General features: G+C 35.9%; 1 protein-coding gene across 5 annotated transcripts in view; it reads right to left on the reverse strand.

The window, feature by feature from the left end:
- pparg (peroxisome proliferator-activated receptor gamma) overlaps window positions 1-20,243 on the reverse strand; it is a 36,760-nt gene that overhangs the window by 15,209 nt on the left and 1,308 nt on the right. For 4 of the 5 annotated variants that reach the window (XM_065265948.1, XM_065265949.2, XM_065265946.2 and 1 more), the window contains exons 2-3: window positions 5,840-6,187; window positions 5,232-5,401 (exon numbers count right to left, since the gene is read on the reverse strand). In XM_065265948.1, the coding sequence (XP_065122020.1) occupies window positions 5,232-5,401; window positions 5,840-6,185 (516 nt within the window). In that variant the 5' untranslated portion in view covers window positions 6,186-6,187. Of the gene's footprint in view, window positions 1-5,231; window positions 5,402-5,839; window positions 6,188-16,043; window positions 16,193-20,243 lie in introns of those variants that run through there. The other variant, XM_065265947.1, reaches the window with a different exon arrangement.

Below are 20,243 nucleotides of genomic sequence, written 5' to 3' on the forward strand. Positions count from 1 at the left end.
GATTTTTTTGCGGCAATCCATATTTCTGGTATTGTCCATCAGGTGGCGTTCTTACAACTTATAAAACACTGAAGCATCCACTGATCCAAAAACAGTAAAAATGTATGTTTAAATCATCACTCTGAATCTGACCTCTAACAAAAGTCCTTTACAAAAATGCCATTTTTTAATTTTTAATTTTTAAAGAAACCTACTCCTATTTGAGAGGAGATAAAAAGAGAACAAATGAAGGTAAGATGAAACGTGTTTTTCAATTTAAAAGTAGAAGCTCTTTTGATTGTATGTTTATATATTCAAAGAAGAAAATTTTCTATAAGGCATTAAACCATAAATCATAAAGAATGTTGGGGCTGCATTGGAACTTTTTTTTAAAAGAATGCTGGTGGGGAAAGAGTTAAAAGGGTATAAACTTGTAATATAACTTGATCTGTAACTATCAGCTTTAAACTTATATTTTAACTCTCTGCACTCCTCAGTGTATATCTGTGCTTTAAAAGTTATGCTTTAATCCAATACAAGCACAGGCCCTTTCCGAGATTTACTTAAAACATGCCACTAGAGTCATTATGTACCCAAAGATAACCTGAGGTCTCATGATAGCAAGGCTTTATCTAAATAATATGTCATTAGGACAGACAAGCACTGGCTGCTTTGGACTTTGGCCAGAAAACAATTCTAGTTAGTCTCTATGTTGATGAGAGATCATTAATAAGTATAGCTACAGATCGCAATGCAAATATAACGAAACCCCACACGGTCGGGCCGCAAAAACAACGAGCGTGCTAGAAAAAACCCTGAGGATTTCATGTGCGCGCTACGCTTGGCCGATTCTTGAGCACATCCGTTAAGCGCACGTAAAGTGGAAAACAATACAAGGTGCAAAAAGACATTGACCGTATTTATTTTTGGTTGACTTTCTCATAAACCTGTGCAGCTACGTGCAGTATTTTTAGTAAGTAAAAAATATGTACAGATGCGAGAACTATGCAGACAGGAAAGAGCCCTTTTCAAAAGAGGATGTTTTTCATGCATTTTACACTAACCCCCTCGATCACTATTATATTTTTATATTTAGAAACATCATAGGCCAAAAATATAAATAGTAAGGTGAGAACCCATGGCTTTGTGTCATTGAACAATAAATAAGTTGGCTGAACCCGCCTTTGAGCATTCTTTACATTGTTAAGCGATCGGACGCTGGAAATATTTCTGCTTGTGACCAGAACTCGGTTGCACCATTGTAGGAACTTTCTAAATTTAGTCTGCTACGATCATCATGTTTTTTAGACAAGTGCAGAGAAAATAGTTGAAAATGGCGGAGAAAGGTGCTTATCGGCCAGGGATGTGGTTAGCCACAAGATCTGCATTTTCTCGAAAGGATCATCCTGTTACAATTTCTGCGCATTTCATAAACGATCAATGTTTAAAATGGTCCAAAACGTGACAGTGTTCCATTCATAAATGTTTGTCTTTTTAAGTTTCTGTAACATGTATCATCAAAACCACACAGACACCTCTGTTGAGTCTGTGGGATGTGTGCACCTGACATGTCTGGGTCACCCACTCATATGATTATTCTTATTCAGACATATTGTTTTGCCCATATGTATTTCTGCCACAGTGGAAACTTATCGAGGGTTTGTGGTCGATGTGACAGACAAGTTTAGGTTGCTCAGGCATGGAAGGGCACTTTTTCACCTCATCTGCATGTCTGAGTGTGATTTCAATTTTAAACCTTCTATATTTATCATAATGACTGGAAGAGCTCAGGACATTCGAGGTAATACCGCGTGTAAAGATGTTCAAAACTCCTCGTATCATCAAACGACTTGTGTGCGTGTGTAGGTGGTGTGGCGTTTTGGTTAAAGATCTAAGCTGGAAAGCACAGAAAAAGTGGTGAGTTTGTAAGTTATTATCTGCCTGCCCGTTATTGAGATATTTAACCCCAGGTCCTTACAGCGACATCACCATGTACTTTTTAGTTTTCGTTTTGTAAGGAAAATCGGTTAAGTCGTGTTTTTTTTTATTTTTATTATTAAATTATAGCCGACAAAATTGACAGGAATGTGTCAAAATGTATTAAACCAAACTACAGACAAACACTTTAATTAAATTTAAAAACAACTGACACCAGGCAATCCTAAAATGCTAAAAGATAGATAGTTATAGTGTTATAGATAATACTGTATAAAGATAGTGAAGGGTAGTATAATGTGAATCAGCTATAGCTTTTCTATATGTGTTTTTCATCTCGTCTTATCATCCACCAATTAACATTGTTATCTCTAATTTCTTGTAAAAGATTAACATCCCTTACAGACATCAAGAAAATACATGTACAACATATACAGTGGCCTATATGTTTATGAATTTCATTTTACATACTTGTACATATATGCAACATCTATTTTAAAACTGGTAGTGATTTTATGACACATACATGTTTTCTGTTTTTAATATGTTTTGAAAAATCAATCAATTAGGACTGTATACGCACGTCTAAACTAAAATGTAATTTATATGTTCATATATGTCCACAAAGTATATCAGATCAGACCATGTATGAAGCTGTAAAGAAAATATGTGTTTTAATATGTATTATTATTACAGACACGTGATGTGTCCTAACCGTATGTGTCACAATAAATCAACAAGCAATAAAAGCTGCATCAAGCAAAGAGCAAGAAAACGTTTGTTGTTTGACTTCTATTGCTGAGTACGAGCAGTCTGCCCACTGATTGGTCTAAACAGCAGATCCATATAGCTGTATGCTGAACATCTTTCTGATTGGGTGTGATTGTGTTACATCACACAGCAGTTTTTAATTCTTAGAAAAGGCAGACAAATGACTCTGGAAACTTGTCGTGACACTCCTCAAAACGTGTTTTTATCTATGAACTCAGTCACGCCAACATCTATATGCTGATATCATCCATATGTTCACCTTAGAATCATCATTCTAATAAGTTTTGTCAAATTTTGTTTTTTTTCCAGTGTCTAAACATCCTAAAAAGGGCCATAAGATGCTTCTTTCCACAGAAAATACCTTTAGTTTAGTTTGGGGTGTTTTCTTGTTTTAAGCACACATTTACAGATAAAAAATTTATGTTTTATGTTTCAAGAAACTAAAATGGTATTGTAGTGTTATTTTTGAAGTGATAGTAGAAAAAGACAGGAAGCGATAGAGGAGAAGAGACTAGTAAAGGATCATGAGTCGAACGCAAACTCAGGTTGCCCAAAGATGTGTTGTGATACAGTACGCGTTTAGAGTCAAAGACAGATTTTGTACTTTTGCAGTGCATTAAAAATGAATCTGAATTATTGATGTGGAGATCAGGGTTTTTTTCCTGCTTTTATGAATCCGCCCCCCCAGCCTGCCCCGCACCACTGTTTCTATTTTTACATCCCGCACCCGCAACAATTAAGATAGACATACTAGGCATTTGTAATGTAAAAGAGGCTTTATTTCAGCCTAAAAGTGCTTGGAAACAGCCATTAGATTATATGGTCCTGAAAACTGGCAACAACATATGCTTTCAACCATAGAAACCACCATGGTCATATAAATATAGAGATAGGATAATGATAAACATTTTGAACATTTACAAAGCAGTGTTTGTATTATCTATTCACAAATTCCTGACTTTAATTTCTTCTGCAGATCATCTTTCATCTTCACTTTTATTCAATATGATCTCATGGAAAGTTGTGTTAAATTTATTTGTGACCAAGGCACAAAATTCAGCTTTTTTACGTGCCTTGAGCACAAATGTCTTTTTCATGACACTCGCACAAATTCCTGTAAATAGTTTCTCGTGTCCGTGGCACAACATTCTTTTTCGTGTCATTTTATGTATTGTTTTTTTCCGATTTTTAAATTGGGGTTGGGGTTAGATTTGGGGTTTGGGTTAGGATGTATTTTTATGTATTGGTTTCTACATGTTTTTCTTCCACTTTTAAAACCATTCTAGCCTGGAGTTGGGGTTAGAGTTGGGGTTTGGGTTCGGATGTCTAAAAATGTAACAGAAAGTGATTTTAAGCCCAAACCCAAGCGACAATGGTAAGAAAATAGGAAAAAAACAATGAGAAAACAATACCTAAAATGAAACGAAAAAAATACCTTCGTTAGGTATTATTTTCGTTAACTTTATTAACGAAAATAAATACCTTCCGGTAGCGTCCGCATTCAAGATCAGAGCTTTACGCAACTTACGGAGGTTACTCTGCTGCTGCTCTGTGCCCCCGCCCTCCGAATTTGTCATACGTCACTAAGAAAAGTGCGTACACTACGCTAATACTCTCTCCTGAATACAGAGGAGTCTAAGATGGCGGCACTACCGGAAGGTAGTTATTTTCGTTAATAAAGTTTTAAATATGGATATTTCTACAACAACACCGCGCGGATTACCCTCAGAAGACCTTTGTTTTTCATCCTGGAGCCGTTTGGATTTATTTTGTGAAGGATGGACACACTTTTTTGGACTTGAAGGACATGGACCACGTAATAGGGATGCACCGATACCGATACTGGTATCGGGTATCGGCCTCGATACCACATTTTCTAAAGTACTCGTACTCGTTAAAAGTCCCACGATACCTGGAATCGATACCACGGTCTGAGAAATGTCTATGTTTGAGCGGCGTGTAAGGGGTTAATGCCTCTTGTGTTGTCCAAAGAGGTAGAGTTTACAACAAACTGGAAAACTAGTCCTTTGTTTTTTTTGTTAAATTATATGACTAAAGCTGTTACCTGTAAATTTAAATCATGTTTTTTTTATTAAGTACTCGGTATCGGTATCGGCAAGTACTGAAATGCAAGTACTCGTACTCGTACTCGTATTCCAAAAAAGTGGTATCGGTGCATCCCTACCACGTAACTTTACATTTAATCAACTGAAAGATCTAAAACATTTTCTAAAATATCTGAAAATGTGTTTGTCTGAAAAACAATGGACATATGCAACTCGGACAGCTTGAGGGTGAGTAAATCATGGGTTTAATATCATTTTTGGCCAAACTATCCCTTTAAGTTGCTATGTAGGCCTAATCTTAACCTTATCAAAGAACCCAATAAATATGTAATATTGGCTATAAACATACATGTTTTTATTTTGTAAATAAAGTGACAATTTCTTTACCCGCCCCAACCCGACAACTAATCTGTATCTCTTATAACTGGAGCCTTACACTAGATAAGCAGTAATATCTAATGAATGCATTTCAAACAGTACCTTGCATCCTTCACACGCATGAACGCCATAGTGAAAACCAGAAGCTTTGTCTCCACACACACGACACTCGATGTTTAAAGCCGAAGTTGACGGATCCTCGTGAGGTTTGGAAAATGGAAGGCTGTTCTCTGCAAACTGTGGAGGTGACTCAGGCTCGAGTTTGATTGTATCTGAAAATAGATGTTTAAAATAGAAGTTCAAAACAAAAAGCAACTATCACTGATGTTTATAGGTGTAGTGCTTAAAAACCTGTTCTTAAGCAAATAAATTCACTAAATAGTTTAGTGAGGTATTTCAGCGCAAGCACCTGCATCACATTCACTTACCACCCAAGTACTGAATAGTGAGTAAACATTAAACATTTGGCAGATGCTTTTATCTAAAGCAACTTGCAGTGTTTTTGAAATACATATTTTATCAAATATGTGTCCTCTGGGAATTTAACCCCATGATCTTTGCATGGCAATACATGATATTATTTTAGGGCGTATCATGCATTCCAGATTTATTAGCCTATGGTAATTTCTTCCTTGTTTTCTATTTGTCTGACACATGATTTGATGAAAAGTGTTATCACATAACCTAATTTTGAAATACCCAGTCCATACTTTGGGGTTCATGTGATCTGTAGTTGCTCTCTTCGGTAGAGTAGCTGCTCTCCTGGCCTCGGTAGTTTCCTGCGTGTCCTCTGTAGTTGCTCTCGTGAGCCCTGTAGATGCTCTCCTGAACCCTGTAGCTGTCCTGCGTCCTGTAGTACATGTGCGTCAGATCCATCATGTGCGGCATCTCGCTCTGCGGCGGGCTCGGCTCATACTCGACGCTGGAAATCGTGTTGTAATCCAGCGTTGAGAAAGGTTTCATGTCCAGTGAGTGAGAACTATCGTCAAGTTCCTCCAGTTCCAGAGCACTCAGACCAAATCCCACAGGCCAGGCAAACGTCTGCGTGTCCACCATATCTGCCCAGAAGAAACACAACTGCAGAATGAGGCCAAAGGCAAATCTGGCTTCTACTTTTAATATCAACTGGATCAGAATTGGATTTTCCAGGTCATTCTACACTCTTAAAAATAAAAGGTTTTCACAGTGATGTATTGAGAAACTATTTTTGTTACCACAAAGAATCTTTCAGTCAAAGAGCCATTTCTTAATAACAATCATGCACAGCTTGTGCGTGTACTACGGCATTTGGTCAGTAAGAAGTCCTTATCAATCTAAAATCATTATGAGTCGGAGTCGTTTATAATGTGCATGAAACAATTTGAAGAACAACGTATAAATATTCCTGTAGACATTTCCTGGAATAGCGTTTGTAATGCTACTTCTTCTGTGGCACAAAGGGAGTTTCTGCATGAGATGTGCCGGGTTTTTACCGTAATTCATTAAAATTCATTCATTGAGAAAACGTGCATTTGCACGGTTAATCGTTACACCCCTACTTGCCACTGACTTGTTTTTCCACCTAGAACGCAAGTAATTGCTTTTTTAAGCGCTTTTATATTTTAAAGAAACCCACAAAACAACAGGAAATGACCAAATTTACGTGTATATTTACAGCTGGTCTATACGCACTGGATAAGTATTACCTGAGGTAATTTCTCCGGACCTTTTTACAGAAGGTAGAAGTTGCCTTAATCTTAACTGACATTGTCCGTAATGATTACTGACATGGAGCATTCAGACAGGACTAAAATCACTGAGAAGCTCCGATGAAAATGGCTTTACCCCACATCCCTATGTAAAACTTATCCCGTCCGAATAGTACTGTACTAAAGTTTATGGGTCATTGTTCTTTACACACTGCATGCCTATCTGGATCAGCATTTAGTTGCTGTTGTGTCCACACTACTGGATGTTGAGTCACAGACAGGCTTAAATATCTAGCATGTAGAGATGCACTGATTTTTTAGCAAAAAAAATGTTTGGTGTTCGGCAAAGAACGAATAAATTTTACCGAACAATGAGGCCTTTGATGATGCAACCAAATAGCAACCAACGCTGAGTAAGAGGTGTGCACGCTTTATTAACTCTTTCCTTACCAATGACGAGATTTTACGTCAATCCATAAATCCAACAGCTCTTACCCAACTTATAAAACACAAAATTTGGTATTTTTAAAGAAACCTACCCATATTTGAGAGGTAAAAATAAAAAAACAAATAAAGATAAGATAGAAGCAGAGGGTCTGACCATTTATTTGATATTTTGCATGTTTATATAACTGTCACCGCCCCTTTTGAGTGGGGGGGGTGAAAAGGTGATCTGCACGTTAAAATTACTATAACTCTGGCATTCTTTGGTTTAGAAGCAAAATCTTGGTCTCTTTTTAAAGAAGACAATTTATAGTTTTACACTGAGGTGTTTGAAGTTGTAAATATTAGATGACAAAAAAGTTATACCCGTTTAAATTTATTTAAAAAAATAAAAATAATGCAATAAAGTATATACTCTCTAATCAAATGTATATAAAATGTAAATGTTTTACTCTCAAAACACCACACCAATAAAAACACAAGTCTCAACTAGTTCTGAACAAAATTTTAGGTGAAAATAACAAAAAATGAAGTTTCTGTCACACTTTTAGTGGTTTTACCAACCAAGGCCACTAGGTGTCAACGGTTAGTTGCATTATCTTGTCACAAATTAATAAATTACTTTCTCTGCATTGTGTTTAATGCAAAAGGTTTTGAAATATGAAAACTACATTCTTAGAGCTTTCCAAAGATATATAGTTTGTCAAGATTTTTGAAGATTCATATATTCATTTTGAAGAATATTAGAATTATGAATATATACGAATTCATATGGACTCCTATAGGGTCAGTGACAAATAACAAAATGACTGTCCCTACTAAATTTCCATCATCAAATGGCCTTGGAATATGAAAACTACATTCCTAGAGCTTTCCAACAATATATAGTTTGTCAAGATTATTTCAAGAATATAGGGTATTAGTGTTATAAATATATAATCATTTATATGTATTCCTATGGGGTGAGTGACATTTAACAAAATTACTGTCCCTGTACAAATTCTATCATCAAATGGCCTTGAAATATGAAAACTACATTCCCTGAGCTTTCCAACAATATATAGTTTGTCGAGGTTATTTCAGGTTAATGGGATATTTACAAATAAATATGTAATAACATTTTGGGCCCACCTGTTGGTCTGCGACATTTTAGAAAATGACTCTTACTACATACTTTTTTTTCAAAATGGTGTTGATATATTAAAACTACATTCTTAGAGCTTTCCAACGGTATATAGTTTGTCAAGATTGGTGTAGGTTTAGACTATGTAATTATTGTTTTAAAACCCACCTGTGGGACAGTGACAGTTATAGGGAACATTTTCTGAAAGGCATTAAACTTTTGTGAAAATCATAAAAATGACTGGTGCTGGCTATCAGCTTTAAAAAACAAACAAAAAAAAAACAAAAAAACGCTGGCAGGGAAAGAGTTAATGCAGCAGCATTACAAGTATTATTTATGATCTAATATCCTATATGAGAAGACAAACAAAGAGGAGCGTCAGCAGTATGTAATAAAAACTTCCTAGAACCAGTAAAGTCCTACAATGATAAACATGCTTAAAGAAGAAATACAACGTTTAAAGGAAGATATTTTGAGAAATGTTTGTAACCAAACCGTTTATGAGCCACATTCACATTCATAATAGGAAGAAATAATACTACACTCTAAAAAAGGATGTCTTCATTGTTAATACATTGTTTTGTGATATCCTATTTAACACATTATGTGTTATTTTAACCAATCGTGTCTCATTTCGTGTTCAAATAAATAAAAGGGACAACACAAGATGTGTTAAAAGAAGTGTGTTGTTCCAATAATAACACATAGATGTGTCAAGTTAAGAACAACACTTTAAATGTGTTGTTTTAACACATTTAATGTTTTAACATCTGTCGTTTTAACACATTCGTTTTAAGAGTGAATGGAGGTGAATGGGGTTTGATTACGAATATTTCAAAAAATATTTTCCTTCGTGTCCATCAGAACAGAGAAATTCATACAGGTTTTTAACATGAAAGTGAGTTAATGATGATAGAAGTTTTATTTTTGGGTGAATTATACCTTTAACAAAAGCATTTTGTTAGACAGAAGCCTGTCATGCTCCTGTCAAACTCTCGCCGTCTCTCCCTCTTGAGCCTTACTGAGCAAAGCACACGCGAGTCCACTGCTCAACATAAGTAAAGGCTGTGCATTTGAGTATGCGCGTGCATTCGCGTACACTTAAAAAATTGACTATACTCCCGGCTTAAGCGTCGTTGCAAGTTTCTAAAGTTGGAGTAATAAATACATCATTGAATTTAGTTCAGGAAAATTAAAGATCAGATTAATATTATAATATCATTTATGTGGCCCAATGTAAATGGAACAGTTTAATAAATCAGCTTTCAGATAAGAAATAAGAGAAGTGACCAGGTGTAAAATTTTTTTAAAATGTTCATTGTGAAATAAATAAAGTAAAAAGGTAAATTCTGAAAATGGAAAATCATTAGGAAAATGGAAAAAACATGTTCGATGCATCCCTATTAGCATGCCAAATATCTCAACACATTGGCGACTCAGCGAGATTGCGTCTTTCAGAATGCACACTGCATGATCATCACTCACATTTGCTTCTGATTTCCGGCATTTGTCGGCAATTTCCCCAAAACCAGTCGTCGGCTGGTGCTAAAATCATACAGTGTGTACCCGCCATTAGGGAACTGGTTCTTAGATGGCATTTATTTTTAAAAGTGTAAGCTTGTTTTTTGAGGGTTTTGTTTTGGCAGTCCCTATACATTTATCATGTTGATCACATTTTCTGCATGCATGCATACAACCCTTGCGCTTCATGATCGCAAACATATCAATAAAATAAAAACAGCAGTATTTCTTTGGTGCAAAAGCTCATCTTTTAGCATGCGTTTGTTTAAGTGCTTAAATACCCTAACAACATACAACTAATCATTCATGTTATGTCTGCATGAATGTCCTCCATTTAATAAATGGCCCTATGACTTCTATCTAAAGAAGTCTTCTTAAAGTGTGAACATTCCACCAAATAAGGTGTTACAGTGTTAGACAGACTGTTTATTTATAAATATACGAGCCGTATGTGCTAAGAAAGAGACCTGACTATCAGCTTTATCTAACTAACAAAGTCTTGGTTTCATATCAGTATGGTTTCAATCGACCACGAACATCTTCAAGTTTCATTTCTAATAAAGATTACAGTCGTAGTGCCAAAGCTAAAGAAAGTTTATTGCATCCAGTTTCATCAAAATGTCAACTGATGCCGCATTGATAAAACATGACAATAACAGAAAAATATGATATCAGCTTCTGAAAACGAAAGAGCATTTTTTCCTCCTACATGAATTTCTCTTCTATATTTCTTTTGTTCACAAATATTTTGTCAGGCATAGTGCTCCATATTCAATTATTTGCTTTCAAACAATGTTTGGTGACCAATTAAATGCTTGCAATAGGATATATTGCCCACAAGTATAAATTCAGTTACAAGTCAAACCAATTACTCCTTCAAATAATGTCTATCAGGATAGTTTTTTGCTTCTTTGCGTAATGCTGTAACTGAGCAAAAGTATGGCATGTACTGTACATATGAAACTGTCTACGCTCTATAGGAAGGGCCTATCCCTTGTAGGTAGGCGTTATATTTCAATGTTTGTATAGTAACCTGGTAGTGAAGGTGATGGTTTTGAGAAGCTTCTAAAGCAAAGTAATTCAATAATTATGGCATCATTAGAAAACCTCCCAACGCTTTCACATCTCCAAATAGTTTATAATAATACATTTTGTAAAGACATTATACACTCTTTGGCACAACGTTTGAAGAGAGACAGGCATGCTAAATATAGAATCCAAAGACTGCAAATGCCACAGAAAAAGATAGTATTTGATAATAAACCGAAGTCTACCTCGGTTGACCCCACAAACAGTTTGCATTGGCTTTCTCTATGTCGACCCCGTACACAGATGACTTTTAGATAATCAAGGTCGCTGATTGTGCAAAACACCACAGAAAATTTTGTGCGCTGTATTATTCATCATCTGTCAACCTTCTTGTTAATCCAGTGTTCATTTCTTTCTCAAAAAATGTTGTTTTCACAACAAATGTTTTTCTTCTTAGGGATAAAATCTACAGTTCGCATAGATTAAGCAGTTCTGGTCTTGTCCGAATGACACAAAGCATTTTAAATGTAAAGTCCTCCCACCCAGAAATCTTTCAACACCGGACTACAACGCAGGCTTAAAAAGTCACGTCAAGAGGTGAAGACAGCGCTTTTAAATATTTCATGAGAAAGTGTGTGAAACTCAAACAAGGCATTGTAAAATATTCAAGTGAAATACTTTAAATGATACTTTGAGTGATTTTTCTTAAAATACAGGTTTAGTCCCATCTGAGCATCTAAATAAAAAGCAAACCACACCGCAAAACTCTACCAATTGTCCTTTGTCAACATGGAGAGAGGGCTTTTCTCGATAAACTGCATATAACTGTCTATTCTTAGTAAACGCAAAGTTTCCATTCACAACTTGCCCGTTTCAATATGCAATAAACATTTTCCGCTGCGGGACACTTGCTCTACTTGGCGAACGATAACGTAACAAAGTCAGAAATTTCATTTAGTGAGACAAACTTCCACTCCTCTGACTCAAGTGGTTAAAAACCCAAAGATATTTTGGTTGCAACCACAGGCTCGTCGAAATATAAGGTCAACATTTCAGGGTTGTATTCTTTACACCACAGTTGATTTCTAACCATGAATATAATGGATGTGTTATTCACTGAATATTATTATCTCCAGCCAAACGCTCAAACATTTTTTTTTCGTTACGTAATTCTGCCAAACCAAAGGGGACAATGGGCTCACGTCTCATCTTATGGCTCATTGGATGGAAATGTTTGCGCCGATATGACGTGCGAACAGAACATAACAAAACATGACAAATTGCCCAAGTTAATGCCCTGTATCTTAACAAAAGACAACAAATACCACGTGGACAGATTTCAGCGTTGCCTCCGCCAATCAAGTCTGATCATGCAGTGAATGTGGAAGTTGAGACAGGGCTCCGAGTTAAACGTTCAAACGTTTAAACGCTTCAAACAAAGACTGTGAAAATCCTGCGTGCCCTGCCTAAATCTATAGCTAACAAAAGACAAATTACTGAAGGCCCAGTAATGTTTACTGTTAAAGTAAATAATTAACACACTTAATGTAATAACAGAATTTTACATTATTCTGTGTATAGTATGCTGTAAAATAAGCTGAAAAAAAGTTAGTCTATAAGTAATTACTGTACATTTATATAAACAGTTGGTTTAGTCTGGTCAAGCTGGTGCTTAGCTGGTTGAGCTCAAAAGCTATAGCTGGTCTCAAAGTCTAAACAACTTCAAAGTGATTTCTAGAGGGGCTACTATATGTATTTACTGGTGCTATCAGTGTTTTATAGGTGCAGTAAGCCCCTTCAATTCTCTTGTCTTTTGGTTTTATCCTTACATGTGATGCTTTTTTACCATTTATTTTTGCATTAACAAGCATCATTGATAAATACAAAAAAGCAACAAAATGATAAGAGAAAATGGGTAAAGAAATGATAACAGTTGCGCAGTTGAACACAGACTCACTGCATTTTGTGAGAAACCAATAAAGCAGAGGAGTCTGCTATGTGAAATCCGTTCCACAGGGACAGTGTTGCAAAAGTACCATGATGTTTTTCACTGATATTTCTTAAGAGCATCAAATAAAGGCCAAAAATATCAGGCCAACACATTTCATATTAATCTGAAAGTCTGGATGTTTAATACTACATTTATGTAACAAGAGGAATTAAGCACGAGCGTACGAAAACACAGCCTGGTCTCACTGTTTATAACATACTTTTTTGTACATTTTAAATAGATGCTAAAGCGTACAATGTAGATGCATTTCAATGCGTTTGAAAGACGCCAATGTCTGAAATCTGTGACGTAGCACGCAAGAGACGTAAAGCAAATATTTGAATATAATTAAAAAACGAACGCGAGATTTGACGTTTACGGTCACTGATAAGAACTGGGATCAAGATCGCTGGATAAAGGGTCTCGCAATCGTATGAATTTTAAAGGTGTGCATTTCAGCGAATTAATAAAATCTTTTGTGAATTTATGTTGTGTTTTTGTGTAATTGTTGTTGCATAGGAGAAAGCATGTTTTTGTGTGTCATGGCAAACAAACTAAATATTACATAATGGTTAAATGATCACAGAAATGTTATTCAATTTAAGGTTTTAAGTCTAGTCTTGTTTAATATTGTGTATTCTCTGAAAGTCATGAACATTTAATTTGGTAATAAATGAATAAACAAGTCTTAAATTGTCTTAAATAAGTCAGTAAATATGACTGAAAACATGTCATTAATATAAGTAAGAAACGCCAATATCCGCAAATGTAATATTTATTAATAGGAATATGGAATCTGTACATCTGTAAAGCTCTTAATAATACAAAAATAAGTAACGTATTAGTCCTGTCAACATGTCGATACTATACGTTGCATTGTTTATTAAGTAAGGAATAATTGACGACGGGCCATTGAATTATTCGAAAATAATGCACACTCAAGTTGGTAATGCAACACGGCGCGAAGCAGGTGTGCATTATTTTTAAATTATTCCTCTTATACCACGGTTACCAAAAGTATCGCTCTGGTGGTTATTTTAGGACATTTAACAGATCAGGTGTGTGCTTTTTCAGAAAAATAATACTAATAACACCTATGGAACATTTCTCAACCAATCAGAATAAAGCATTCAACAGACCCGTGGTATAAAACGTAAGTAAATATATGTGTGGTACAACCAAACTTTACGTGAAAATATACACGTATTCTCATGAAACGGAAAAAATAGCATGAAATAAAAATAAAACAGAGTTATCATGAAGAGTAACTGGACTCATTTCTTACATGAGTATAAGCAAGCAACCATACATTTTCTGAAATGACAATTTGCCCTCTAAAAATATTGAAAAACATGATTTCCATTCCTGAAAACAATTCAAATAACAGTTTGTTAATATCAGATATTTCTCTAGCAGGGACATGCTTCGCATTTCACATAACAGAAGCCGAGCGCCGCTCTGAAGAAAGCCAAGAGAGAGCGCACAGGAAAAACCTGCCTGACGACATTCACTGACATCTGCACGTTGATCAACACCACCGCAAAGAGAAGTTTCCTTGAAAGATTCCCAAAGGCCCTTCTACGAATGATAGCACCACTAAAACCTGATAATAGGGTGTAACCCAAACCCCTATCATTTTCAGGTTTATCCTATATGGTTGTACGTCATAAAGTTTGCTAAACTGTGGGACAAAACCTTTTGACATAAACATGTGTTTTATTTATTTTCGATTCTTTATACTTCACTACTTTCTGTAGTTTACAGAGAAATGTAAATTCTGAAAATACTCTCATGTCGTCCCAAAACCATATGACTGTCCGTCTTTCTTTTGTGGAAATGAAAACAAGAACTCAAACTCGTACAACGGCAAGTTCATATAGTGACTATAAAGAACAAAAAACACAATAAAACCACCATAAACTTAAAGTTATATGCAACTTTAGTATGGACTTATCTGGGCACCATATTTCTTTTCATATGATAGTTTTGTGTAAGAAACATTTCAATTGTTATCCACCCGCGAGACTCAATGGCACTACCACGATTTGGGAAAATAATGTGATCATGAAGACTATTATCAGCAAATAATCACTTTTGGTCTGTCCCTTATACTATTTATTGTATGATTTTAGCCGACAATACATGATTTAATTTCACTGAGTCGGGCAGACATGATCAATTGCTGACCTGACTTCTCCACAGCCTGAACAACACTGAAAGATGACAAAAACAATAACCAAATTTTTGAGGTTTGAATTATTCCTGTAAGACTCTACGTTACCCGATTCGACTCTTTCTTCTGAAGCACGGAGGAGTTTGTGTGTCGTGGGCACCTTAGGTACCGGGGAGGGGGAGAACCCAGCGTGACCTCAAAGCTTTGTCAAACATGAAAAATCTGACTTCCTGACCTCAGCACTCTGCTACAACAACCTCCATACCAAAGTCTGACCCCTGCCCTCTCGCTATGAGTCTTTGCCCAGACAATAAAGTCGTCTGGCCTCCTACTCGGCTACTACTGATTTTGCGATGCACGCATATGTCGCTTTGATGCAGGTGTTACGCTCTACACATTTCTGACCACAGTTTAGCTAGCCTGGCACAGATCCCTCAACCATGGCACGTGAACCAAGTGAGCCCTGATTTATTTTCAAAAGGGGAATTCTTCAAACTTCTTTTGATTTTAGTTTTGGTGCTGCTTACTTACAAAACAAATCTTTCAATTTATGAGAAACTAATTGATACCCATACAGTAACGCATTTTATTGGCCACTCTAGTAATTTTTATTTGCATGTAAAATCTTTTGTATTCTTAAGCTCTTAAACTATGACGAATGATGACTAATATGCCTTCAAGCACTTTGAAATGTTTTCCACATCACTTTCACAACAAGTATTTAATATCATTCTTCAACCCCATTGAACCCAAGATGAAGAACGGCCGCTCTTTGTTTTGTCTTCGCTATGTAAATTCACAATCATAACACTTTGGTTGATACCTGACCTTACCTTTTAGCAAGTTTCAATTCACGGCTACGAAAGCAACACTCGAGTAAAAATCTCAAAAAAGCACACATACACAAACACATCCAACAAAACCAGACGAACAGACTACATCTCACCCTCAAACCCGAGTTGCTTTCTTGAGGTCAAATCCTTGTTGATATGTGTTGATAAAGTGACTTCGGCGCTCTGAACTTTTGACTCAAGCGAATAGGCAAGTGAGTGGCTATTTCTGTGGTTATATTAAATTTAACAGGAACTGAAGGATTTTTTTTGAAACTTCACAACAGCCTCAGCAAAAGTGCAGACAGCTAAGTATCATGTGGTCCTGCTATGAGGTGTATGGCTCGCCAACACGACTTCCTGTTGCTTCATTCTAACTCAAAGCTTTGCTGGTTCCACTTCTCTTCACAGAAGAGCGTCTGATACCAACAGTTCTTCTAATAAACGGACACGAGAGACAGAAGTTAAATTTGGCTTTTGAGACGACATCCGCCGTCTCAAGAAAACTGATAGTCACAATCGATTATGAAGTTTCATCACTTTCCACAACCCGTGACACATTTGTGGGATAAAACGTACACTTTAAAAAATGCTAGGTTATTTTCAACCTAGTGTTGGATCAGCAAGGGACAAAGTCCAATGTTTATATTTCACCCAACAATGGGTTAAAGCATCCCAGCATAAAAACACGGATTTTAACCTAGCGCAAAGTTTAAAGCTCATTAAAAGAAGACATTACGTACATTTGACCAAGGGACAAACAATGACTTCTGACGTTTCACCCAAACATTCACGAGGGACTTATGCAAACCTTTTGCAGAATTGTGAAGCTCCTTGGGAATTTCGACTTGCACAACATCTAAGGACATGAACTTTCTCCCAATTACTTTTAATAGGAATGAGTTAACGGTGGATGACTCTCCTGAGGGTTCTGCGGAGCTTCCTAAACGGATAAGGAAGGAACATGCTCTCTGTCAAGGCCTTCGTAATACACTACGCCTACAAATCCCGTGAAACCAGAGGAAGGGTCTTCCTTGTTCCTCGATGTGGACAGGAAAGGGGGTAGAAGGTTAGTTGTGGTCACATCAGGGCTAAAAACATGTGCTAATGGTGCTACTGTGAATGATTTCTGAGAAGGGTTCCCAAAATCCTCAGTGCTTTTTGGACATCGCATCTTCAGTAAAAACTACAGCCCTTGACATGACCCCATCTCTGAAACCACAAGTCCTGAACTAAGTGTTCTGTTTTAAACCATACACTTGTTTACGGACAAGCGTCACAGTTTGAAATTAAAATTGTAGTTGCAAAAGATAAGACCACATTGGGCCTTTCTATGCATGTTTTACGCTGGAAGTCTTTTCTACACTGAAACATTCACTTTAATCGTTATTTAATCGTTTAATCGTTATTGTTATGAGAATGTAAAAAAATATTTTGTACTGAAAAACTAAATGACAAATTCTCACCTCGAAAACATTGCTTAAGTTAATTTAATTTTAATCATGTAATACGTGTACAGTAGAACCCAAACATCTGTAAATCTACACTTTTCTAGGGCTGTCAAAAGATTAATCGCGATTAATCGCCTACAAAATAAAAGTTTGTTTTTGCATAATAAATGTGTGTGCACTGTGTGTTATTATTTTATATATATTTAAGAAACATTTACATGTATATATATATGTACAGGGCTCAACGCAAATAATTTTTTATACTGTCCCGGTCGGGTCAGTGGTTCAGGTTTTCACTTGCCCTGCCAAAATTTTCACTGGCCCCAATAAAAAAATGTCAGTGTCACATATTTAAAAATAATAATTCAAAAGTCAAATATAATTGCATACATATATGACAGACATGTTCCAATGAAAAAAGGCTCCCAACTTTTCTGCTTTACCTGTAAACTGACAGCAAATTATGCAAAATATTGCATCGTTTCTTTCATTTGGTTTTACTCAAGTAAATGTCTGCTTCCAAGATTAAATAATATACATTGAGGCAAATATATTTTAGTGACTGAGGGTGAAGCACTGGTCCGATCAGGAAAGTGACAATATTTTTTACTGGCCCGAATGTCTCTCATGCTTGCCCCAGGCAACCGGGCAGTCCTTAATGTTGAGCCCTGATATATATATATATATATTTAGATTTTGCAATATTTTATATTATATATAGAGAGAGAGATAAAAATATATACATACATGAAATGTTTCTTAAATGTATACATGCATGTGTGTATTTATATATATAAAATAATTACACACAGTGCACACACATATATTATGCAAAAACAAACTTTTATTTTGTATGCGATTAATCGTGAATAATCTTTTGACAGCCCTAGTTCAAACACTAATTGTAAAGCGTACACACATTATACAGCCCACACGCATATATGCCACGCATGCAATGCTGCCACGACAGGTTCCTGGAAATGAAGTTCCAGGCCATTGAATTGTAAAGCTCAGAAGGCGTCTTTGGATAAGGTGCGGCCGCTGCCATATAATGAACTAAATGCTGCTGTATGATCACGGAATTTGTGTAGGAGCACATGTGAGATAACACACTCGTGTATAACTGGACCATTTCAAAAGAGACCTAATCCATCATCAGTACACTGAAACTGTGTCATTTACTGTTTACTTCTGTAACCGGTTCAGTCTGTGGTGTGGGCATTGATGGAAAAAAAACTTTAGAGTTTGTGGATGAATTTGTTAGCATGTTTTGAGTATTTATTCATCAGGTACAGTATGCTATTTAATTTTACTTTCTGTAAACTGTATTACTTGTATGTACATTATATTGTAAATTATATGGTCAGACTCCACACAAAGAACACGCAACAAACCCTACATTGTTTACAAACATACAAAATAACAATGACGAATAAAAAGCTTTGCTTTATTGAGTTCTGTCCAACAGTTGCTCTTTATCGGCCTCAATTATTTTAAAGCTAAATCTGAAAAACAACAGGCTGCTTTGCCATAAAGATCAACACGCAGCTATTTCCACACCTTGCATTTATGACAACGGGCCAAAGTCCATCATGCTGTATGACAGTTATACAACTGACTGCTCTGACCGTCTCATTTCTATTGGCTAGATCTGTAGCGCTCAATACTAGGGGCTTTCTATAAAACATATACACATGTATATTCAATCTAAATTTATATTTGTGCTTAAAAAAACGCTTTGGTCTAAATTCTCACGATTAAACATATAAAATATTTTTTTTAGACAAATACAACTTTGTGTCATGTCCAGCAGACATGGGCACTCCTTCAATATTGTTTAAAATGCATCCCAGGATGCACCTGCGGTTGGTTAGGAGAATGACCAGAGTTTGCGGAGCTGTAATCTAGGCAAAGCACGGCTACTTTGAAATGGGTCAAACAGGTGAAAAGTTAGTTTAGATGTTGTACTGTTGGTCACTGTTAAATACGCATCCTACCATTTCTGTTATATTGACTTCAGTACTAATAAGTAGTATTCTAAAATGTGTAAAACGGTAAAAATAACAAATGAGCATGCATGCACGAACGTTTGACTGGCTTTGTATGTAAACATGCAAATCACACACGCACAGATGGAAATGCACACCGTGACAAACACAAACGTGAATCACAAAAACATACAGACTTTTCTATTTCAATTTTCATTTTCAATTTTCATTTTTTCCACCCACTTTTACCATTACTCACTGCCCCCAAAAAATCAAAACAGAACGAGAAGTCTAAAGAACTTACAAAGTTGACCTCTGATTTCTGGGTAAAGCACAATCACGTATTTAGTGACCCATTGGTCAAGATCATTTCGCAATTTGTATCATGCATCACAAATGTCAGAAGATTATTTGATTTCCTTAAATAACTGCAAGCCAGACATTTTGCATTAGTTGACATTTGTGAAAGTCACAAGAACCTGACTCTTAAACAATGCTTACATGAGCAAAGGTTTTTTTTACTTGTCAGGGATAAGTCATTGGCAAACCATGAAGAAACTGACACCAACAGATGTCAGGTTTTATGTTTAAAAGGTGCTAACTGTGAATTATGATGTAAATATGTGAAGATTTAGAAATTTACATTGCGCAATTGTAACAATAAAATCAATACATCAAAACCTAGACAGTTTTACAGCTAAAAAAACAGGCACCATGTGAGATGTGCAGAATATGATTATGTGTCTAACTGTCTTTTTGAAGCACTCATAATAATAAAACTGTACTATATGCTTATTAATGAGGAAGGAGATTATATAAACACGATTGTTGTTTTTAACAGTAGCTGGCCAAACTGATTATATTTTTCCTAAAGCAC

The sequence above is a fragment of the Paramisgurnus dabryanus genome, chromosome 14, assembly GCF_030506205.2.
Source record: "Paramisgurnus dabryanus chromosome 14, PD_genome_1.1, whole genome shotgun sequence".
NCBI classification, from domain to species: Eukaryota; Metazoa; Chordata; class Actinopteri; order Cypriniformes; family Cobitidae; genus Paramisgurnus; species Paramisgurnus dabryanus.